We start from the raw sequence: 25,532 nt of genomic DNA, 5'->3' as shown, positions 1-25,532 counted from the left end.
CCCCCCGCCTGCCTGCTCTCCCCACCCCGCCTGCCTCCCTACATCGGGACCAGCCAGTCCTGCTCTGAAGAAGGGATGCTGTCACAGGGAGATAGCTTGTAAGTGCCCTGGGGGATTGCATCAGCTCTTGTCATATAGAGATGTGAAGTGCTTCAAACTGTTAACTCAAATGGTAGACCCAGATTCAAGAACTACTCAACTGCAGTGGTGCCGTGAAACGTTGAAAGGAAGCTGTTACTAGTCCTGCTGAATCAACTTCTGCAATCTATTTATAAAGATCTGCTGGGTTAAATGACACCAGCACACATACTCAGTGAAACGAGGACAAAAACGCGCATTTCCTACCGACAATAAATGCATCCAGTGGTTAGTGTTAAAGTGAGGCGACAGTTTAATACTATTGTTAACTGACTTTCAATGGAATAATGTGAAATAATCAGGTTATTCTTCAACAAATTTCTGTTTTGTGCGGTGGCCCTGAGAGCTCAACGCACTGCAGCTTGAGAGAAACAAAAAAACATGCAAATAGACAAAACACAAGCAAATTAGAGAAACATCCTCTCCACAGGAGCAGCATTTAGACTGAAATAAAAAAGAAGAAGAAGATGCAAACACAGAACACAGAACCAAATGCCGAAACAGGCTCTAAACCTATTGATAGCATGCCTTTACAAAATGTACAAAAAAGAAATTACAAGTGATGTGACCCACAAACCTGCAAACGGTTTTGTACAATTACAGCAATGCACAAAAAAAACAAAAACAATGTGAAGCGAAATACAGGGAAGCAAAATGCTTCTAAAAGGAAACAGTGCAGGTTTCAAGATGTAAAAAAAAAAAAAGTGTAATAAGACAGTAAATGAAATCAACATGTTTGTTAGTCCTCGAGGATACATATAATGAGTTTTGATGAGAATCACTGAATGCAAACAGCCACAATGTTTGCTTTTGTCTTTTTTTCCTCTTCATCTTCACAGGGTACCTTTGGAATATATATTTAATGCAAATCAAAGCAGCTCTTTTGCAGGTGATAACATCTAAGATACAATTTCTTTTGTAGTGCAACACTGTTTTAGTGAACTCTGAATTTCTCACCTGCCCTGTGCTTACACTGAGAGGATGGGAATTCCCACAGCTAAATACCTCATCTGTTGTTTGGTATAGAAAAAAAAAAAGAAAAAAGGTACAAGCAGTCTGGTGAGTTCAGGGGTGCACCTGTGTGTGTCTTTATCCATGTACATGAGAGTTTGACTGATGGAGGGCATGATGGATGACAGGAGGATGAGAAGCGTGACCTGAGGATGCTCCGTCACCGAGGCTGGTTAGAAGCAGCATCACATCGTTTTGAGGACAGATTTCTGACTTCTTGTGGGGAATTTGTCTCCCATCATATATTCATCCATTATCTGTACACTGCTTAATCCTCACTAGGGTCGCGGGGGGCTGGAGCCTATCTCCCATTGACTCAGGGTGAAGGCAGGGGACACCCTGGGCAGGTCACCAGTCTATCACAGGGCTACACGTAGAGGCAGACAACCAAGCACACTCACATTCACACCTACGGACTATTTAGAATCACCAATTAACCTCAACGTGTTTTTGGACTGTGTGGGAGGAAGCCAGAGAACCCACGCTGCAAACTCCACGCAGAAAGACCCTGAGTGTCCCCACTGGGACGCGAACCGGTGACCTTCTTGCTGCGAGGTGACGGTGCTAACCACCGATCTACCTTGCAGCCCTCCCATAATATATCTATCTACGATTCTAAATTTTTTGGGTAGCTGAATAAAAACATTTCATTGTCTGCAAATCTATAAACTTCAATTACTAGGCTTTAAGAACACAGACAATTGATGTCTGTGTTTTAATGTCTTCATATATTGCGCACAATTGCAAACTGCAAACAACCAACACGTTCTCTTCTTCTCTAGATACATTAATAAAAGTCACACGTAAAAGGTTACTGCCCTGTAACTTTAATGGTTCAAATTAGTGTGTCGCTGTCAAAGCGGCGTCTGAATTGAGAGAGGAAAAGTATATAAATCTCTGTTTCTCCAGTGCCTGGATGGATGGAGAACACAGGAAATATTACCTTATTCCAATGTGGCAACACATATAGTGAGAACTCGATCCAAATGTATTTTGAGCAACAACAGAAGCTCATCTTTAACTACGATTGTACGTGTATGTTATTTTTTTAACACCCCTGCTGCTCGTATTAAACAGTAAGCCCACTACATTAAAAAAAAAAAAAAATGACTCTGAAATATAACAGGAGTCATTTATAAAAATGAATAAATGATGGCCAGTTACTTAAATGCACAGAGATTATGATTTAATTAAACCCAGGTTCAAACACTCACTTCTGTGTGGGTCAGTTGCATTTTTCACTCTGCAGCATGCTCACGGAGCTGTTAAATGTTGTTAAATAACAGGTTAAATGTCCTAATGAATACAACATATTGAGATAGTTAATGATAATTAATGGTAATTTGTGTGAATATTATAATAATGATAAAATCTAAATTTCATTTTAGGTTTTTTTTTTTTTTTTAGCCTGAGCTCAGTGCAGAGTAGTGCATCCAAATGAGAACAGCATTATGGAAATCTGTATGAAAGCATAAAATTCAAACCCCAGTTAGCATTATTTATATTTTCAAGCTTCAAAAATTGGACCTAAAAGGCATCCATAGAAAAACCTCTTATCCTTTATCTTCCTGTGTGACACTAATGCTAAAACGAACACTAATTATTAATTGATCTAAAATATAAATACTGAACTTTCATTTATGATGTATTCAGGGTAATATTTTTATTAACTGAGATGATATAATACTTGAAGTTATACAATAATAATGAAGCAAACAGAATTTCTTTCTTTCACCACGTAACATATAATCTCAGGATTGAGTCCCATCTATGATCGATGTGTCATCGTTATTAATGACTGACACGTCGGAGGTTTGACAGTAGAAAAACCGTGTGCTATACGTGTGAAACTGAACCGAGGACAAGAGTAACTGAGGTCAGATGTGGTGCACATGCCTCCCTATCACAGAGTTCATTTACTATTCTCTTTCCTCTCTTGTTTTCCTCTGCAGGCCTTCAACCACCAGCTCCCTCTCCTCTCCACCTGCCATCTTGATGATATAGTCCTGTACTCGTGAGAGTGGCCGGTGAGCAATCCTCAAAGGACTCAATGACTCTCAACTCCATCTCCTTCTGACAGATATTTTCACCTTCAAGGTCTTGCCATCATGCTTTTGTTTGAACACTGAGCAACACACTGGATGGAAAGTATTGTGCAAGGCAAACAGACCTACACGGCGCGGAGGACTCGCACAAGCGCTGATGTCTTCATTATCGCGGTAAAGCCATCTGTTCATTATTATGCAAAGAGCAAAAGAGCAAGAGCTTTGAACGGGAATGCTGTTCAAACGTTCAATACGTTGGCCATTCCAAAAGTTCCGATAAGGCTGTTGTGATACGGCCGTGAGTTTGGTCGATTTGTTGAATAACTCTGGGGAAAATCAGTTTGATAGGACTCAACCGATACATGCAACAATCTCACTTTGCATGCCCCCTGTACGCTGCATGTCATTTCTTTGACACATGCAATTACAGACTATCTATCTGAGCTGATAACGGACCTAAACCCCTTGGCCCTGGCTTCACCTCGACAGCCAGCCGCTGAGATCCCGTCCCATTACATTGAACAAATAACAATCCCTTCTTTCGAGAGGCTCATGCAGTCCACCATTTGCTGCAATGCAGAGGCGAGAGGAGCGCTACAGGACTTGTCTTATCCTTTCAAAGATGATCACTCCTCTCACCTTCAGCAGGATGTCACCACAGTACACAACAAGGACAGCTGCTAAACACTGACCCTTTGAGTATGGCTGTGTGCATTTTTAAGGAGGATTCAGCAGAGTATGAAACACGTAAGGCTTATGATATTCTGTAATTGGATTTCCCAGAAAGCTGGTGACAAAGTCCCTCACACACCACTAATCCTCCCAATCAGCACTGCGGGCCTAAAGCATGCTCCTCTTTGCAGATGAATATGGAAGAAGAGAACGGTGCATGAAGTGAGGAAGAGCGAGGAGGATGAAGACGGTGGATTGCGCCACAACTGCGTAAGCATGGACGGACAAGCTAAGGTGTGCCACACAGTCCTGATCTCCAGCAGTTAGAGGAGGTAAGGTGTCAAGGACAGCCACAAAAAGGAAGGCAGAGTTCAAAGCGTCCCATTACAGCAGCAAACATTTAAAACTGTTGCTGTCAGTCTTTGTCTCCGCCATCACGACAAACGGGGCACATTAGCTCTGCTGAATCACAGGAAACAGTTCACCTTAGGACTGCCTTCAAGAAAACGGAGACGAGAGAAAAATCTCAGCTCCATCAAAAAAGATTAAAGAAATAGTTTAAGAGGATGCCTCTAAATTATTCGACTTGACAACAGGAGAGTCGGGCTCGCCTGGGTAAAGATTTGCGGTGATATTTCAGGTGTAGAGCGCCGCACACGACTGACTTGTTTTGAATCCAATTCTACACAGCAGGGAGAATACCTGGCAGCTGAAAACTTCTCCTGTTCCTGTTCTCATTTGGATGATTGAAGAAGAAAAAAAACAAAACAAAAATAAAACACAAGCAGAGTAAACTTTGTGGGTGTCTGGCAGGCACATATATTTTTCCATCAGTGTCAAAACGGTGGATTGTTTTCCTGCCCTCTTGTATACATCAACTCTATCTGTACCTCATAAACCGGTTTGTGATTGTCATTCTCTCCTTTTTTTCCTCATGCGCAAGACGGGACTGCAAGAAATCTTGAAATTTCCATTTTTCCTGATAGAGTGCACACCATCTGAGTGTAATGCTTCCTGACTGGTTGTTTCTGTCCTTTAGGGGGATTTCAGATCCCTGTGTCTCATGCATGGCTTTTATGCACATGGAAAGCCAAGAGGGTGCCGCACAGGGACACCAAGAGGGGATGACTATCTGACGATCTTATTAGGTCCTCTCCCTGCGCATGTAAACTAAGCCTTTGCCGTCGGTGTTGCTAATCAAATTACATATCGCAATTCATATCCTATGGCACTGAACCAAGCCGGGCCGAGCCAATGACGGATTTCCACTGTGAAACTTGATTGCGGGGCTGAATTTTAAAAGAGCACCTCTGCAGGACCCGTCTCTCCGAGCCCTTTGTCTTTCCGTGAAGAATAATAGAATAAGTCACTGAGGACGGGAGATGGGACCAGTTGTTTAACCTTGAAGACATCACTTAAAGACTTCCCTCTCCTCCTCGGCCTCAATGCAGGCATGGTTAAGTATGTAGAGTCCAGCGCCACTTTTCATCTTATTAGTGCCCTTGCTGAGACGGTGCTCTGTCCCTGAATGATAATGCTGGCGGAGGTAGTAGAGAGAGCGAGATGGAAAACAGAGCGCTATGACAGTGAGTGAATTGTAATCCTTTTATATTCCAGGGCCTCAGCATGCAGACCCTTAAAATATGCCTTAGTTTTCTTAAAAAAAACAAATCTTCCCAAGAAAGCCAATAAAGATTTACAGCGCGTTGGAGCCGCTACATACATACAGTCACTTGAAAGACGTTTGAAGAAGTTTTCTCATATGAAATAAAGGATGTGCTCCACTTTATTGTCCGTGGAGTTTTCCTTGTCTAGATATGTGATGGGCACTAATGACAACGAAAAGATTTGGTGGCAGTTTGATATGTGGTCTGATGTCATGTCAGCGTGTTATGATGTGGTTTAAGCTTTTAAATTCCTGGTTTTAGCACGACAAAGATGCACTGTAATAGAAGGCTATAGGAAACATAATGCAATATGAAATAACCTATAAGATAGATTTATAAAGCTGTCATAAAATTGTATGTTTGCTTAAAGAGTCAGTTCACTCAGCTCTATAACTTAACTCTAAAGGCATCTAAGCCAAGATGTTTTGGCTTTCTTTAACCATAATTTTGAGATTTCTAGTTTGAATTCTGTCTGGGGTGACCACAACCTTAAAAAATTCACACATATTTTTCCAGGAACAATGTATTTATCACTCAGAAAAGTCATTCTTGCAATTCCTTCCCACCAAATTTATTGTTCTTACAAAATGGTGAAAGCGAGACTGTGGTTTATTTCAACTTGGGTTTTATTTTCATTGTATTTCTTGCTTCAGGCCATCGGTTTAATATAATAGCTGCGATTCTGAGAACATGGTAACTTCAATAAAAACACCAACAATTATAGTAGGCCAAATTTGAAGCATGAAGTCGGGCTGTAAGCTGTGTTTGATGGCATATAATTAATGACGTTTTTAATCAATATTGGCTTTGAGTGCTAATGATAGACGCTGGCATCGTAGACTTTGGCACATGGGGAAATGAACATGGCTGCTACTAGTGTTGGCCAATTGGACAAATATATTGGTCATTAGCTGAGTCCATTGTCCAATTTTTGTTGTTTTAGTTTGCTAATTTATTAATCCGCCTCCAGGAGAAATTGACTCGGTAAATAATTAGTTAAAAAACTATTTAAAGTGTGCACCAGGAGCTGGCAGTTGGAGTTCGGCCATATAATGAACGTTCATGTTGCTCTGATTTCCATCTTTCACACAACAGGGGAGTGACTAAAAGACAATTAAAATGTCTTTAGTGGTTGCTCTCCAATTGAGTTTTGCTGAAAAGCAACATCGATTGATAAATCATATTTGAAGACCTCGACCAAAAGCTGTACATGTGGTTGTGCACCCTAATTTATCTTCATCATTTAACAGCACGTTATCCCACCCACTCGTGAGCCTCATAGCGCTCGCTGATCGTTAACCAATTTCATCCAAAATGCTGGACAGGGGACTAGCAGGCAGACAGAAGGGAGTTCTAAGTACAGGAAGAAAGTTAAGAGCCATACAGGATGAGCGTAGGAGATTTCATGAAAAAAAAACACACAATTTTTATTTTTCCTCCACTGATCAAAGCCTTTATATGCAAATAAACCCAGATCCGGTTTAAAGTAAAGTCAGCTGGAACACCGGTCCACAAGAACATATTCAAAACTTATTCACCTTTGAAAAAAAGTCAATGAAATGTATGCCTTCTGCCGCTCATCCCAGTACTAAGCTGTTTTTAATTAGGATTGTATTGACTGCTTTACACGATGTATGCTCTGGGATGACAAATGAGTCAGCAGGCTGGGTGGATTTTGCTGTTTCGTGGTTCTCCTTTTGACTTTGTCCTTTCAGTGTGGCTCTCGTAGAAAAAAAAAAAAGAAGATCACTGACCTTCTGGGCTAAAAAAACATAGCCTATGCGCATAAGTTCCAAACAGTGCTCTAATTGACCATTGAGGCTTGCTCCCAAAGTGAGTCAGTCCTCATAGAACCTCGTGTTAATGTGTATAACTTTATCACGAAATGAACATATCTGCAACCTGGAACAAAAACGATTTTGGTCTCTATTGCGAATGTTCACAACAAATGTATGGGAGATGAGGTTAAATATAATTCGCTTGTTAAAATTGCCTTCACGCTTAAAGTTCGACATGATTGGGCGTGGCTGCTTTGAGTGACGGTCTATGGCCCAAAGCTTCCCTCTTGCTCCACCTCTTTGCTTCTGGATTAGCCGGGAGTTGGGAACAGTCAGGCTCTGCCAAGACGGTGATGGCTGGAGCCACCACACTGAGCTTGAAAACCGCTCATCCATCTTTATATACAGTCTATGATTTAGAGGCTTCATGCTGAGGCGTCCTTCATTTGACTCTTTTTCAAATGGTGTCAGACAGCCGTTCAGAGTGGGAAGTGAGGACTCCTCCAGTCCGCCCTCCACACACACACACACACACACACCTCTGCAAATACAGTATGTCGGCGGTCGACAGTTTGTTGGACTAACAGCGGCAAGTTTGAAAATCTGAATGTATCGCTCAACTTTTCACAACAGGAAACTTCTCATGCAACACGAGTCTTCATTACTTCTTAATATCTAATTCAGTTACAGGGTGTCCTGTGGCTAAAAAGCTTTACTGAGAGACAAACCCCTGAAATTGGGAGTGAAATGTTCACTGACTTTTCACAAACTTCGGCCACTTGAGAGCAATTTCCAAACTTAAGCTTCTTTATGCATAAAAGACCCAAAGTTTATCCCCTTACAGCTTAGGGACGGTACTTGTACAGTAGCAGCAGCAGCAGTAGCAGTAACAGCACTACAATGGGCAGGAGGAAAATACATCGCACAAAGTCCTGAGAAGAAAGCAAGAGAACATAAAGCAAGTCTGATGAGACTTTCCTGTGTCCTTGACATGTATAAGAACGGTATGTTCAGTCTCTCTGTCTATTTGCGCAAGAAGGCGCAAAGTGGCTTTTTGCATTAACCATTCAAACATATTGTACTTTGCGTTATGGGAAGTTCATTTCCAAGTGCTACTTTTGGCTTCAGTCCACGTCACAGCCTTTGTGGTTTTTGCTGTAGGAGGTTTGGAGCTCATCTGCAGAGGCGTATGAAACCTCACACAGCAAATTCTGGACATCGGCATAAAAGACAGGTGTGCAGTGAGACGAAGGGGCAGCTCTCTACTTATAATCCAGTTCACATCACACACGCACGCACAAATGCAGTAGCTGGTCACTTCATCTCTCCATATTTAGCACTGCGCCTCTCTCCTCCCCTATCTCCTTCTTTTATAAACATAGCTAAGCCACTGAACTCGTTCATGTCCTTTTTCATCATATTCTAGCACTGTCAGGGCTGCAAAGGGCACCGGCATCTGAGAGAAGCTTTCCATTGAGGCCTTCGGAATGGATTCACTCCAAACGCCCTTTTCATTCTGCAGCTGCGATGGATTAGCTCTGTCATGGGTCCAGATGAGGTTTGCCTTCCTGATCTGCACGCCACGCTTGCAGAAAATAAAGCCACACTATCGAGATAAAGAAGGGTTGAAAAAAATAAAATTAAGGGACGGGAATGTCGCCGAAGGCTACCCAATGGTTGATGATGGAATGATAGAACGCTTCAATATTTCATCACACAGTCATGCATGGACACACAAACACGGACAGTGGCCTGGGAGCAACCGCCCACAGGTTTTACGTAGCCATGTGTGAAATGGCAAGAGCCCACACAACAGCACTCTCCGAATTAACCATTGGAGGGAGAAACAGAGGAGGGTCATGGATGAAAGAGCACATCATGTTCACTTAATTCTCACTCATGAGGATAGTGAGCGCTAAGGACAGGAGAACAGCGGTAAGGAACATGTAAAGCAAGACCACACCACCGCGTCGCATTTAAACATTTCTCTGCTGCGCCACCTTCTTAAAAGGAAGTTGGACGACTGAGGGAGAGCGACGGCAAACACCTCCTCGATGGCCGAGTCGAGGCACCGACGGAGCTTTACAGTCGCCTACGATCCTTTCAAAGCATCTGATTATCATTCCGCTCTTCACAGCATTCATGCAAATTAGATTAAACTCATAACTCAGTCTGGATCAGTGACCAATCCGAGATACATTGGCGCTTGTTATGGTGACAACACAACTAAAGTGATTTGAGTGGCTCGGGTTTCTTTTTTTTTTTTTGTTCCTCAGCCTTGCCAGAAGATATTGTTGTTTCATTGTTATTAGGAGTCTATTCCATCACATCAACAGGACCATCTCTGACACTGCTGGGGTCTTGTTCTTCAACTGCAATCACAGTTGCAGTAATTGTCTATAAATTCACCCCATCTCCAGAGGTGTTGGTCCGCATTATGTCTTTCATTATATAAGATATGTTTAATATTAACCACATGGGCTATTCATGGCACGACATGTCTTATTTGCATCTTTGTAACACTGCAAGGAATATGCTAATATTTTTTTTTTTTCTCCCTTCCTCCTCTCCTTCAGCCTGTATGCTAGAGTGCCCATCCACTAGTTTCACAAGGTTATGATGCTTCAGTGGCCCGGCGACTGTGAACTGTCACAAGCAATCAGTTATGATGGAGCCCTTGTTTCTGCACAGACATGCTGCTTTGGCAGGGCTCTGCTAGCGACTGCCTCTTTTGAAACAGGCCAGAAACGTGCAGATCAATCTGCTCAGTCGGCAGACAGAGAGCTGGAAGCTGGAAGCCCTGTCGCACTGTGATCCAATATTTACTAGTTGGGAGAGTACATCGTGACAGTCCCTGTTGGTGTTTTGTATTCATCACAACACAGCCCTGATGCCCTCCTCATTTTTGACTGTCTTTAGCACCAAAATTGCACTCCACCACACACATACAGAGGGAGAGCAAACAATAAACAGCTGATAATGTAGTCCAAGTGGTCGGACAAGATTAGACTCCACATAGGTGCCAATTAACGTCTTTCTCTGAGTTCTTCCAAAACAATAAAAAGTGTTTTTCTTTCTAGGAGCTGTCTGACCTTGGTTAGGACAATGCAGTCAGCAGCTCCGATTGAGGAAGACTACAGAGTTTTCCCTTTTTCTTTAGGACCCAGTGAAGCCAGACCAATGCAGCAACTTCCGATGAGGCACGATGCGGATGTGCTATTCCAGCTCAAGTAGGGGATTACTGATTCAGTGATTACGGGTATTGTAGGGGAGTCTTGTGAATGGCCAATAGCTAGCTGAGTGTGACGGCAATGGCTGCGGGAACATAGCTGTAATGGGCTTTGTGGGAGAGATTAAATATATATAAAGAAGGGGAGATAGAAATGAGAAAGACAGAGAGGGGGAGAAAAGTAAAATAATAAAATAAAAAAATGCTGACTGCAATGTCAGAGATCTTTGCAAGTGACAAGTTTTGAAAATGCTGTTCTTTTCTTCTTCTTTTACCTACTCTCTCCCTGTCTTTTCACAAGTGGTGCATGAGGGTAAATGACATTTTGAAATGAAAAATAATCTCTGCCACAAACAACGTAGCCCACTCTCCTTGAGAGGTTTTGCTCGCTGAGAAAACAAAATAGAAAGCAGTCATCACATGGAGCTGGACCGCTGGCATTAATATCCCTGATGCACCTGAAATGAATGGTTCACAATAGTAGCTTGTCCCCTGTTCATTTTACTTAAAATGCACCACATGTAGGCCCCTTTTTTTCCTTATCAGAAACTGTTTTTTCCCCCTGCACAGAGCACAGCAGCAAATATGCTTAATGCACCACTAGGATTTTGTGTGTCTCCTCCTGTGTGGTCTCTCATAGTGTTTATCGCCGATTTTTTTTATATGGTCAGCCGGCTTCTCTTGTTCATCACAAGCCAGTGTTGATATCATCTTCAATAAGGGTACACAGACTTAGCCTGTCATTGCTGACTTATAGTTCAGAAACCACCCCATTATTTGAACAGTGGTGAGCAGATGTGCAGAGCATAGATGGGCTGTCATGTTGCATCATGTCTGCAGATGGAAAAAAGGAGGCTTGATCTACGCCTTGCATTCATGGCTTTGCCATAAAGCTCACATATGGGTCAGCGTTCCACAAATTATATTGAAACCTATTCTTGGTAGGATGGTAAATGGTAACATCAGGGTTTCAGCTGTGGCATAAATAGTTTTTTACAGACGTAGAAATCTATCAGTGTTATAGCGTCGCATATGTGCCTGACAGTGTTTTTCCTGGCTCAGAATGTGAGGCAGTAGGTTTCTAACAGCTATTCAATTAATTTCACTCTTTCTTTTATTTATAATTATATATATATATGTGTGTGTGTGTGTGTGTATACATTCATATATATATATATTTTTTACATTTCTTTTGTGTTTTATTCCTTATTCTTATTTATCTTATCATTGTTTCAATGTGGAACAGGGACACAATGCATTTCACTGCACATTATATTCAATTCAATTCAATTCAATTCAATTTTATTTGTATAGCGCATATTTACAACAACAAGTCATCTCATAGCGCTTCACAAAGGCAGAGACAGAAACACCCAACAATCCAAAACATTTGGATTCCCTATAAGCTTCAGCAGTCTGTGTATCATGTATAACTGTGTCTGTGACCAATAAAAAACCTTGAATCCTTGAATCTTTCTGCCCATTTGATAAACAAATTGTCTGTTGTGACTGAGTAAGAGAAACTAACATGTTAAAAAAAAATTAGTTGCTACTCTTATTTTCAATTTTTGTCATTTTGATGTAGGTGATTGTCCTTCGGTGGTGGCTAAAACTTCTGTCGGAAGGGGTGCGAAAAATTCCTTTATAAAGAAAAAGACTCTGCCTGGTGCATTTAAAGCTGAGGTAGGCAACATTGATGTTGCATCACTTTGCATAAATTCCATATTAATATTTGAGAATATTGTAATCCAAATGGTCTGAGAGGAAACTAGACCTCTGTAGCTCCTCTTGGCTCCATTTTCAGGCTTTAGAAAGGAGCATTAAGAGCAACAAAGCTCGAGGTCATTGTTGGATATGGTGCCACAATGGTGAACCTTCACCTTTAGAAGGACGACCTTCGACTTGGACGGCAGTGTTCAATCTCATTTGACTTCTCAAATAAATATTGACTTTTAGCTTCACTATCTTGGTGCTAATCTGTTGGGAACAGCTTCGAGCAGAGGTCTGCTTTATGCTAAATTCTGGCATTTGCTTGTTTTCGCCTTTTGTAGATTTCTGCCTACTGTAGATTTAAAGTGTTGTTTGCAATCGTAGAATAACTATATTACATAAAAGCAAAGGTTATCATGTTAACACAATAAACAGTGATTCCGGGCTGCTGTTTTTGAAATGACAGGCTGTCGGGTGACAATAACTTCAGGGTGCCTGACATTCCATCCACAATCATTTCTCCTTAATCCCTCCTCTCACCTACAATTTATGATATTTGCCCTAGAAAACTGAGTAGATAAAGGAAATCAATAGGAAATCCAAAGACCCCAAGCCAATATCCCCACAGAAGGTCTGAACACACCACAGAAGATAGATAACTGCCAGGGTTAGATAAATCTTTGCAAGCGCCAATGTTAATCCGTGATGTAATGATGTGATTTACTCATGTTCCAGATCAAAAATCTTTCCTTACGCTATGTACTTGTCACGCTGCACAGCTGCCGAAAACGGCCAAATGCCCAGTGTTTGTGAAAGATATATGGAGATTTGAAGCCACCACAGTAACAAGGGAGTAAATCTGTTGTTTTACCAAACAACATCTGCCAGCGTCATTGATTCCAAGACAAATAACGCTCCGACAGCAGCACTTCTCCTCAGGTTGGGTTTAAGAGGATCTTTTGATATTCTGATTAAAAATTCATTGTGTTGAATCTGCCTGGGAGTGTGTTCTATGTTTTGTATTTTGAATCTCATTACAGCGTCAGCTATGTGCCTGACTTTAAAAAAAAATACAGCGGAGGGCATCTCATGGCCAGTAAATTAGGTCAAAATAATGTTCCCTTTGGAGGTTTGGCCTTTGGAATTTTCCAAGTCTTTTATGTGTTTGCTGTATGAAACAGCTTTCGCCTCATGCGACCATAACAAACAGTACCAGTGACTGTAACCATGCCAGCAAGACTTCATCGAAATTGTAGAAAATGTAGTCGTTGGTGCTTAATCTTTACTAAAATTCAGCAAGACATGCGGTATGTTGCTGGAATGTAATTACTGTAGCACTTGTTTTAACAATTAATAAAGGTTTAATGGATTTTTTTTTTCACAACTTAGTAGTAGTTCCTGAAAATAATGATAATAACTTACCATAAAAAAAGCAATTACAACATGTGTCTGTAGTCGACACAGTCACCACCCTTTTGTGCGTCATCCTTCTCTGTCTGAACTGTGCTGTCAGTCATCCCCTTCTGCTGACGTTCTGCTCCCCTCTCAGAGGCCTCGTGGCTCCCAGAGCATGTAACCCCATCCCAGACCGTTTCTGTACCACTCATTTGACTGGGGCCCATATCGAACCACCTCAACGGTCCTCTGAGAGCGCCTGGCCTGCTGGCCTCAAAAATCACACTGTACTGTGGCTCATGTTTCTCTCAGAAGGCTTTTGCACTGTCATGGTGTTCATCAAGTACACTTTCTGCTTCATATTTTGCATAGTTTGTTTTTCACATGAATCCTATTCTGCATATATATTGAAAATGGTATTTTCTAAAATTGTCTTGTTTGCACACAGAAGCACGGGGTGAGCCTGCGATATTTGCACCATGACCTTTACTTTGGATGAATGATGAAGTGTGTCGTGGGACATTCAGTACGAAATGCTGAGATTTACTCAGTAACAAATGTGAGGAGGTGGAGAGGATGTGTCTGTCTCTGCATGTGTGGCCGCGTGCACCTATGTGTGTTTAGCTCTCTGCATATGTGCACACACGTGTTCATATGCACATGCCAGTGCATCCATAAACAAGCCTCCATCTGTGCTTCCTACACAGCTGGACTATGATGGCATGTCCCGGTACAACCCCCCATAGCCTGGAGAAGTCTCTCTCTCTCCGTTTCTCTCTCAAACACAGTCATAGACTCATGCACACACATACTCTAAGCAACCCTAAAAAAAAAAAAAAAAATCCTAACTCAAATTGTTTTTCTCCTTGCTTTTTCTTACTGCAGTCTTCGTCTCCATCCTCCCACCACTCCCTCCCTTTCCCAGCTTCCCCCTGCCATGTTTCCCTCGTCACACCTTTCAAGCTGAGTTACAGCCTGCAAGAACAAGAACTGTGGCACCACTACAATCACCTGAGGAGCTTCTCTCGACCATAGCCTGTCTCTGTCAGGACAAGCACTGCGAAAACATGTCTCCCTGTCGCTTTGTTTACCATCCATTCACACACCACCACCACCACAACAACAACAGCCCCAAAAGCTATACTCAACAATACATGCGAAGACTTTGTAAGGGCCCTTTCGTCTGTGCTTCCCAACATATGCCATTTGCCACATGTGCTCAGTCATAGTGTAGGCCGCCGGTGTAAAGAGGCTGTTGGTGTTTCTCAGCAACATGTGCAGAGTTAGCAATCTGGGTGGGCGTAAAGGTCAGTAAATATGATGTTTGAAAGAAAGCGGCTAGACAAAAATTAGGCTTGAGCACTGTGTTCTTGAGTGGCTCTGATAATCCTAATCACTGCCACTGATATCCCTCATCTGTACAAATGCAAGCATCTGTTGGAGTTTTCTTCCTGGCTGTAAAATTAAAAATGCCACGTGTCTTAATAGAGTTCCACGCCCTCCCTGATCCACGCGGTGTGATCTCGACGACGCTGCTCACATATTATCAGCCTGCATTATGTGCAATATAACATTGAGTCAGAGTGCAACGCACAAACAGCATGCGGTGACAGTAATTAATTTTGTAGATGACAATATTAATGCTGCAGTATGGAATTCCTAGCATCACATAAGTCAACAGCTATTCCCTTCTGCCAAATGAGAGAAGAAAAGATTTATATCATCCTTGTGTTGTAGCTGGAGCCAGCAGCCAGTTAGCTCAGCTTGGCACAAAGACTGGAAACAGGGGGGCAACAGCTAGACTGGCTCTGCCCAAAGGTAACAAAATCCACCTTCCTGCATCTCTAAAGCCCAGTAATTAACACACATTATGGTTGTGTAATTCGTACAAAAACCTAAAGTCTGAAATTGCTGTTTCATCCCTGGACTTATGCACTGGACCATTTCTTGGCTGGGACCAGTAAATTCTTGCAGTCTCAGCTGGTTGGTGCCCAATAAATATTCCAGCACAGTCTTTATGCTAAGCTAAGCTACCTGGCTGCTTACTCCAGCTTCCCACAGATGTGAGTGCAGTATTAATCTTCTCTTCAAACTCTTTGGCAAGAAAACTATGTTTCCCAAAATCTCATACTATTCCTTTACCCCCAGTGTCTTGCATTTCCAGTAAGACACATCGCATCTCAGAGTTATTCTGCTTGTCTCCCATGTCCTTTTCCCCTTCCTTGCAATTGGGAAAGACAAATGCAGTCACAGTGTCTTGTTTTTTTTTTTCCTGTGCTCTTTCCCGTTCCCTTGGAGTGAAGCAGCTTTTTCTACAGCCAACAACGGCGGGAGAAGGGTGCTGAACAGTGTAGCCAAAGAAGCATCTGCTACTGCCAGAGTTTAAGAACCTGGAGGATTCAATAAAAGAGGGGTAGGCACATGTAAAAAGGCTGGCAGAGGGGACACAGACCATTAGCTTAATGACAGAATGAGGAATGAGGAATAGTGAGATGAGATTCAAAAGCCAAGCAGTGCAAAATTTGCCTTTAACAGGAATCAAGGCGAGTAATCTAATAAATAGCGTGGCAAGGGAAGGCAGAGGGGGGCTTGATGTTTTTTTCGCCTCAGGTAAAGGAAGAAGAAGAAGAAGGGTAAACAGGAGAGAAAAGGATGATAGTGTCATTAAGTTGGCTAGCCGTGACCATCAGGAACATTAATGCTGTCTGCTCTGCTCTCTTCAAACTGGTAGCCTTTGCTTTGAACTGCTCCTGCCTTCTCGGTGAGTATACCTGACTCCTAGCTTCCATAGCTATTACGGACCCTGCACTGGTAATTACACATTTCACGATTTCTGATGTCACTTCAAAGCAACAACAGTCTTGCCACCAAAGCACATACCATGCTGCTGCACTACAAAGCCGAGCCTTAAGGATTACTGAAGCCATGCATTGTTTTCCTGACGGTCACTAATTCAATTAATAGCATGCGGCTTTAAACTGACTTGAAAGAAATTGTTCCGACACAAGGCTGCGGCTTCATTATGCCGGGAGGATTTCCACATTTTGTTTCTAAAAAGCCACATAAACTGAAGTTTATTTGACTGTATGCACGCCTTTGAGGGTGCTCTCTCTCTCTCTCTCAGTGTTATATTATATATTTAAAGGATGTACAGCAAATGAGGGGGAGTGATCTTTATGATGAGTCACAGTAGAGGGCTTTCGCACTAGCTGTCCCAGAGCAAAGCGAGAATGCACACTGAAGCAGTATAACACACAAAAGAAGAAGCCAGATCTCATCTTAATCAAAGCGGTGAAGGCTGTCTCAAAATAGATGTACCCCCCAAACTCACATAAATGCCACTTTTGTAAAACCTTGTCCAACCATAAAGTAAGACGTGCGCTACTGCTGACAAAGGTCTGAGTCATTCACATGAGGCTATTGATGACACAGGGAATTTGAATGTCCACTAAATAATTGTGACAGCTTGCAGAACAAACAACAGCGCTGACAAATGTAAAACTCGGAGTACAGGAGGTCTTCGCTCACTGGAGGCAAAGTCTCCAAGGCCTGGAAGTCAGCAGATAAGTGATTTTTAATAACCGTCATCTCTATTTCGCTCACTACATTGGTAGAGACAATCCGAGGTGCTTGTGGACTGTTGTGAGCTCAGCATGAGCTGTCTGCCGTTTGCGGGCTCAGCTTGACAACAGTCTCTGGGCACTCACTTGACAAAAGTCTTGGATCACACATTAGACAAATCAGATTCAAACGAAAGCTGCGTCTTTAGGAAAAGCTCAAAGTTTGCTGATTATCATATAGTTAAGAAGGAGGCTTTTAGTGTGTTAAGTATAAACTTCTGTTTGTGCAGTGGAGCAGGTGAACCTTCCACCAGAGCAGCTGATTAATATGCACATCAGAGCACCAACATTGCAATGACATTTGACGATCGCACTCCTATTTTTATATTAGTTTCGTTGCAGCATTAAAGGTTCACAGTTTTCCTGTTCAAAGTTTATTGCAGTATTGAGACAGTACTCATGATGGAGATGCTGAGACATGGCAGCAAGAAACAAGAAACGGGGTCACGCCTCCCAGAGGAACCACTTCTTTTTGCTAAAGCTCTGTCTGCCCCTGAATTTAATTAGATTCTGATATCAAGCCTTTTTCTCCTATGCTTCCCTTCCTCTTCAACATGCGTGAAATTGCACGGCGCTATCTATTATTTATTCACTCTCATTTGCTTATTGTTTCTTATGGACGCCTTCGTTAAGGCACTTGCAGCTCTGCTGCCTTGATACGATGCTCTGCTTCATCTCCCTCACCGCTCAGACCCACCTCCTCTGCAGGTCTGAGCCCAACTCATTTGCTGGCGTTGGTTGGGGAGCTATGGATTTTTTTTTTCCCCTTTCACCCAATGACAGCACGGTGAGGTGCTATGAGGGCTGAGTGCTAATGAGCTGACTCTGCAATGCTGGGGGAGATGCTCTGTAACACAGGGGGAGTCAGAGGACGGAGCAGGCGGAGACGCTCTGGCACATGGAGAGTCAGAGGGGCCATTATGACCATGCCACACAGGGGTTAGAGGGACGCAGCCGCCCCAGTCACACAGAGCTGTGAGCCTACAAAGTCGGCCATTCAGCCAAACTGAACTCATCATTTAAAATGACATCACAAAATGGCACTCTCGAGTCCATTTCTTCCCATTTTGTCCATTTTCGTTCTCTGTTTCTGCTGATTTCAAGAAACTGCAGCCAAGAGGAGCATTGGAAAAAAAAGGGTTTCTTTCTTTTTTTTTTTTGCAACATCAGCTCCAAAGCAAACTTACACCAGTTGCACCACGGGATGAACATATCCACACAACAGCACAAAAGCATGGAGAAAACAACGACACACCATAAATTATCATTTTGTATAATTTCTTCTTGATTAGTGAATCACTTGAGTGGTGAAATTAAAGGTATTTACTAAACATAGATTCAGTTTGAAAATCCACTGGCTGCATAGCATTACGTTGCAGACTACAACAGGCTGTATGAACTCCTTCATGGCTGAGTCCTTGACACCGGGTTTGTGTAATTGGTAGCATGTTTGCTGCATGTTGCCAAGGGAAATGTGGAATTCATGTATCTGCACATACCACCTCTGTAAAACCCGGACAGGCAGCAGTGCCGTGAATGTTGGAACAGCAGTGACTCTATCTGCTATTAAAAATGTTCACCTGAATAAATAAAAACATTCAATGGAATTTCTACATTTTTGTGCTAAAAACTCAAACATCTAGGATGACTTGCAAGAAAAAACACTGCATATATTAGGAAAAAAACTGTTGTTTCTTTAATTCCCATTGAGATTTGATGAATCTGAGTCCAGTGAGAACTTGTCTGCATTGAGCTGGAGCCTCTATAAGCTCCATATGAGTTTGACATTAATAATTCTTGCTCTTTCCTGGTGGACAGAAGTAGTGGGAATCTGGACGAAGAAGCACACTTACATGCATGGGTGACCGAGAAGCTGTTGGACGACTCGAGGTTGTCGACATTGTAGTTGAGGTGGAAAGGCTTTTCAGTGGTGTTTTGGTTGGTGTTGTAGAGTTGGACAGCGAACCTGAACGCGCTGTGCTCCTGCACCGTGGAACGCATGAACAGTCCCCCTTGAAGAGATGAAAACCAAGATCAGACAGCGCTTTCACACTCGCAGCCAGTCTAGTGTCAGCTTTGGCTTTTATTTTATGACATGACGAAGAACTCTGTGGTGTTATTAAGCAGCTAAATGCAATTTGAAAGAATAACTGTCATGCATTTTTTGACCGGCGCGCATGTATGTAACTCCTCGGATCGAGCGGGGGAACCTGACCGTCTCCCGTCCTCCTTATCAGAACGACACTTATTCCTCTGCACTGATCACAATGACACAGTTAACAGAAGCTGTATTTCAGTTCTCAATAATCAGCGCCTTTGAGCTGGCAGCATTTGGAAAAAAATCAAGTTAGTCTCTATCATTGCGCAGAGCTCCGCGCGCCGTATCCGGTATAAAATTGCAATCTTGCATTTCGTTTGTCCGTACAAAACCGAAATCTGCAGCTGTTTCACACAGCAAACACACTTACCGATATTAATCTGATTGGGAAATCCTGCGAATGAGCGGTCAAAGAGCCACAGGAGGAAGAAAACCACGCGTTGTGCCATTTTCTCCGACCTATCTGTTCAACTCCTCAAAAGGGTCTGTCTAAGCAAATTCATATGTTCTGGATGAAAGCCGGGTGCAATGGAAATCCAGTGGATAGATGATAGTCGCTCACAGTGCACCAATTCATTCATTGAGGTGCAGCCCAGCTGCAGAGAATTTTTTGCAACTAAGAAAGAGAGATAGATGGAGAGAGAGAGGGAGGGAGAGAGAGAGGGAGGCAGAGAGCGAGAGAGAGGCAGAGATGGGGGCTGGTGGGAGAGGAGGGAGCTGATCTGAACTCCGATTGGACCCGTCGCGGCGGGCCAATCTTGGTCAAACTTGATCTGACGTTAAATTAAAAAGCCTCAACTCGCCGGATTACGACAGCTTGGAATAAGCGCAGTACTTGTCAATATTAGCCTAGTGTTGGCCGAATCAATAAAAACACTGCAATCTCGGGTGGCCAATGATTGTGAATGGCTTGGCCACTTCCAGCTGTGGCTGCTGCTGCTGCTGCGTTTCAAGGATCCTCAGAGAAACTGCGTTTGTATCATATACTGAACAAGTTGTGTGTTCTTAGTCAGTTCTTTAGTCTTTGTCTTTTTCAAGGCTAGAATGCAGAAAAAAGGAAAAAAAAACAATAAATGATGAAAAGTTAAGAGAAGCCAACAGAACTGTCCATGGTTCTGAAAATGATCCCAAAAAGCTGAAAGAAAACAACAATAACTGGAAGTCTAAACTATGTTTATATAAAATATGCATTTCTTTGGAGGTTTGGTGATAATAAACTCTGTACACTCTGCATGTGATTTTATTTACTTGAAGTTTTGCCCCTCCTCTAATGAAACATCTATCATTCCTGTGATTCTGCTTAAGAGAGAACAATTAAGGGATTACTGGCCCATTTATCACCCTCACCAAAGCGCTTTGAAAATTGAGTTTTTAATTGCATTGCAAATGGCTGAGGCTTCAGCTATTGATATTGCAATGCACTGAGTTCCCATTAACATAGACTGCGTGTCCTGTTTTCAACTTTTTTTTTTAGCATTAAAAGGCAGCAATGCCGTGTAATCTGATGTTAGAGGAAAAACAACTGGCTGAGGGCTCTGCTAGTGATAAAAGCCCCAGCAGCAAATAAACAATACAGTAATAGATTGAAACAGGGATGTACAGTGTAAGTACAGTGAGCGAACAGGAAATGATAATGTGCACGACCTGAGAAATTAGGATGATGGATGACTCTGATCATTCTCCACACTGACATTTCAAATATGAATTACACGAGTGTGACTGGGTTTGTGTGTTTGAAGCTGTGCTGTTAATCAACCACGTCAATCAAGTAATGATGTGCTATGACCTCGTCGTCACAGGGGGAGATTTCCTTTCCAAACAGGGTCAGAGTTGATACCTATTCCCACAGCTCACTGGCTCTCTGGGGATGAATCTGCGATGACATCACATTGATCCTCTGGCCACCGCAGCCTCCGTGTCAGAGTGGTGGGATGTTGGCTGCTTGACCTCTGTGGCTGAAGTCATAATGAGCAATGTCAAACTGTGACCTTCTGACTTCTCCGGTCGGCTATTTCCACAAACTCCCATCACATCACACCCTTGATCGGAAACACTGATGATAGTTTGAGTGGAAACGAGAGGCCAGTTTGCTTAAATACAATATGAGACGGTTAATTGAAAGAATACCAAAGGAGCCAGTTAATTGGTCATTTACAGTTCATGCTGATTCTCTGCATGAACAAAGCTAATAATGCATCATTTCAAACAAAAGCATAAAGAAAGGAGAGAAAAAAAAAAGCATTATTCGCTACAAGGGGAGCCCAAGCATTTGAGATAAGGCCTTGATGTAATTGATATTAAATGATGATGATTGCACTGCATTATTTTCAATTAGGACATTTTGGCCACGCTGCATTATCCTCCAGGCTCAGCCTCTGCAGGAACTCCATTCTGTGACAAGTGCAAAAATTCACAGATATGATCTATTTGAAAACAAATAATGATATGCCTTTTAGATTTTAAAACACACTCACAGGAGTGTTACTCAAGCAGGCGTAATGAAAAGACTGAAAAACAGATGAAAAGATGTTGCTTTTTATCTCATGATGACAATGATTCATAGCCTATAGCTCAGAGCAGCGCCAGCCTCACCAGCAAGAGTTATTCATTTGCTCCCTGCCTTCTCCTCTCAACACAACAGGAAGCAATCTTTACTTCTTTGAGGATACGTGAGCAAACAAGCAAGAAACTGTAACTTTTATTAATATGTCATGTTGACACAGGAGGGTCATGTTGTGCCATGATCACAAAATAATCTTGACGCGTGAGCATGTGTGCTGCGGTAATCATCGATAATCAGCAGGTGGGAGGGTTTTTCAGGGTTTTTTCAGCAACAGATTGCCTCATGTCAGGAATTCCCAAAGGTTTTGGTTTTGTGACTACAGCCTGGCTGATACTGGAGTTTTGAGGGCAGGATTATCTACACTTGACTTTTATATAAAACCCAAATGTTTTTGCTAACAATTCCTTCAATGTGCTTATAAGAGAATAAAGACTACAATAAGTCCTGAGATTTTGCAGTTGATAATTGCCCTTGCTCTCTGTTAGATAAGCCATATATATATATCTATACATATTTGCTTTTGTTTGATCTATGCCAGCACTCATACCCAGCACCAGAAATAAGCTGCTATTGCTGCTACTGTGGAACTGTGTGCTTTTTAAGCAATAACAGACTTTGGCAGAACATTTTCTTTTTTCCAGTGGACACAAATCTGTAGGAGGTCAGTCCAGATCATCAAGTTTAAACATGTTGCACAGAAGCTGCTGCTCTTCAGAGTGTTGGAGAACGACAACTGAAAATATTTCTGTACAGTAATTTAAAGCAGTGGGACTCCAACACTCACCCAACCAGTTTCAGCACTAGTTGTGAGTCTCTAAAATAAAGCAACGACTAAATGGCGAACCCATCCATCCATCCATCCATCCATCCATCCATCCATCGCGGGGGTATTGGAGTCTGTCCCAGTCGACTTAGGGTGAAGGCAGGGGACACCCTGGACAGGTCACCAGTCTATCACAGGGCTACACTTAGACAGACAACCAAGCACACTCACATTCACACCTATGGACAATTTAGAATCACCAATTAACCTCAACATGTTTTTGGACTGTGTGGGAGGAAGTTGGAGAACCCGGAGAGAACCCACGCTGCACGGGGAGAACATGCAAACTCCATACAGAAAGATCCCGGGTGTCCTCACTGGGACGCGAACCGGCGACCTTCTTGCTGCCAGGCAATGGTGCTAACCACTGCCCCACCTTGCAGCCCCTTGTCAAAATCAGAGGTTATTAAATGAATGTGAACATATGAGTGTCTCAGTGACCAGACTGTTCCAGTACAGAACCCGTGTTGCCTGTTATACCCCTCTCCCTCCCCATGTTTCCTGCTTCTCCACATTGTCAAATAAACCATCAAACTGACAAAATGCCTCAGCGATAACAACAACTATTCGATTCCCTTCATGTGAATATATTTGTGGTCCAAAGAGACAAAGTCTTGCGTAAGAAAAAAAGCAAATATTGGTGAAACATTCCATTCAAAAAACAAATCATGTTTTTGTGTAACTGTCTCAGCTGACTGAAGAGTTGATTTTTTTTCAGGATCAGGCTTTAGGTTCCTTTTTATTTTAGTGTAATAAGGTAGCAAAATGTGCCTTGTAAAGCAAAAAGCCCACATTCCTGCTGAAATATAACACTGGTCAGCATCTGGGTCGTGTAAAAATGCTCAGTAGCTAATGCTCAGGTTTAAACCGCGGCTCCAGCGCCATAAAACCCGTACCTGCGCCGGTGACTCCTTCTGGTTGATAAGCGCATCTGTGCGGAGATGTGTGCATCTGCAGGAGATACTCGGAACCTCTGCATGGGCTGTAAATCTCCTCGCTGTCAGGTCAAAAGAAGCAGCTGGTGACTCCATGTGTATCGGAGACTGCACATGGCCGTCGACACCCTCCCCAGGTGAACAGTGGGAGCTGGCTCAGCATGTTCTGGGTTACACGGGGATGTGGCCTTTACAGACGAGGGGGGACGAAGGGGAGGAATTGGCAAAAAGGAAAACAACAAGTAAAACAAAAGCACTGCAGGTCTCGTCGCAAAAGAAAGACATTTTACTCGTTATGTTGTGAGATAATTCCTTCATGATCCCAATAAAACGGTGCTTGTTGATAATGCAACGATTCTCCTGCGATCGAGAGGAAACAAAACGTGAGCGTAATTGATTGGCCCATCGCGCTCATGTCGTGCTGTTGTGACAGAAACAAAACTGGCTCAGTGTGTGACACATCTGCTCAGACCCTCCTCCTGTATGATCAGAGGCTTGGCACTCAGCGACTTGCAGATACTGAACCAGGTGTTTGGATAAATTCTTAAATCTGGTGCAGATTACCTTGGAGCTTTAATCTAATTGGCTGCAATGCATCAAGGCCATACGTTTTAAATCAGCAATGATGACTTCAATTTAGCAACACTCATTTTCCTGCAAAAAAATGGTTTGCATTTCAGAGAAAATTGCTTTTCATGTCAAAGATTTAAACACTTAACGGCTTGCAGATTCAATGTTTTTCCGACTTGTAATGTATGATCGCGGCTGGTCACAGCATATTTAATTTCTTTTTGCTCACACATGACTTAACTCACCTTTCAATCTGTCTTTTTTTCCTACCCTTTAGTATACTGCCTCACATCAATCCTACCCTGCTGGGGAACTAATTTCAGTAATCATAGAAATGGGTTCCTCTGGTGAAAGACACATAATGAGAGGGGGTGAATTAGTATTGTAGGAAGGATGCAGTTAAACAAGCATTATGCAGCTCAAACTCAATGATATTTGAAGAGCTATTCAAGAGCCCATCAGTCTTGGCCAGATGTTGGAGGCTGATAAGAGAGTCTGCTCTCAAGGAGCTCTTCTTTATTCTGTCAGTGCCTCTTTCCATGAAAGAAACTGTGGGAAGGCAATGGCCTAAGGAGATAGAGAAGTACTTGCCATTGTGGTAGAGCGTCACACAGATGTAAAGAAACAACAAATCTAGTTGAACAAAACATTCTGTGCAAACACTGTACAACGTGGTTAACAAAGTGTAAAAAAAAAAAATCTCCACTGGGATAGAGCTCGGCGTATGTCAAGTGGCACAACGTACTGATGGAAAAGATGTTCAGGCATAATCGCTGTGAGCTCCCCATGAGGAAAATGAAAACACATCATGTGGCATAAAATAAATGACGTGACACAGTTCAAGGGATGAGGAAAAAGTGCCCACCCCAATTTCGCTATTTGAATGCTACTGCGTGCTGCGTCACAAACCCATCACTCGCTTTGGCTCCCCAGCAAACACTCTTTGGCCTGAGTGTGACAGAGGCAGTGTTATCAGCTGCACAGGCTGACACACTTCACTCTCTCGCCTCGGGCTTTGCACAGTCAGAACCATGCGACCGCAGCAGTCAGCGCAGTGTGGCAGGAAGACATCTTCACCACATGAGGGTTGAGCTACATAGAATAGGCTGTCTGCACGCAGAGGAGCACCCCCGTAATTCTACAGCAAATATGTGCAGGACAAACATGTTTATGCACAACATGCATGTGTGTGCAAAGTAAATCAAAGGGCAGTTCTGGGTAATTATGCTAATGCTGCATATGCTTGTGTGCTCAAAAGAACGTATGTGACATGACGAG

At 42.6% G+C, this 25,532-nt stretch overlaps 1 protein-coding gene across 1 annotated transcript in view; it reads right to left on the bottom strand.

Annotated features, from left to right (window-relative positions):
• LOC103357241 (glutamate receptor 3) overlaps positions 1–19,812 on the bottom strand; it is an 85,435-nt gene extending 65,623 nt beyond the window's left edge. Inside the window, exons 1-2 of the mRNA XM_008281700.1 lie at positions 19,734–19,812; positions 19,119–19,277 (exon numbers count right to left, since the gene is read on the bottom strand). Of these exons, the coding sequence (XP_008279922.1) occupies positions 19,119–19,277; positions 19,734–19,812 (238 nt within the window). The remainder of the gene's footprint in view (positions 1–19,118; positions 19,278–19,733) is intronic.
• Between the last annotated feature and the right edge of the window lie 5,720 nt (positions 19,813–25,532).

This window comes from Stegastes partitus, unplaced genomic scaffold, assembly GCF_000690725.1.
Source record: "Stegastes partitus isolate 25-593 unplaced genomic scaffold, Stegastes_partitus-1.0.2 Scaffold242, whole genome shotgun sequence".
Lineage (NCBI taxonomy): Eukaryota > Metazoa > Chordata > Actinopteri > Pomacentridae > Stegastes > Stegastes partitus.
This window is presented reverse-complemented; position numbering and strand designations above follow the sequence as displayed.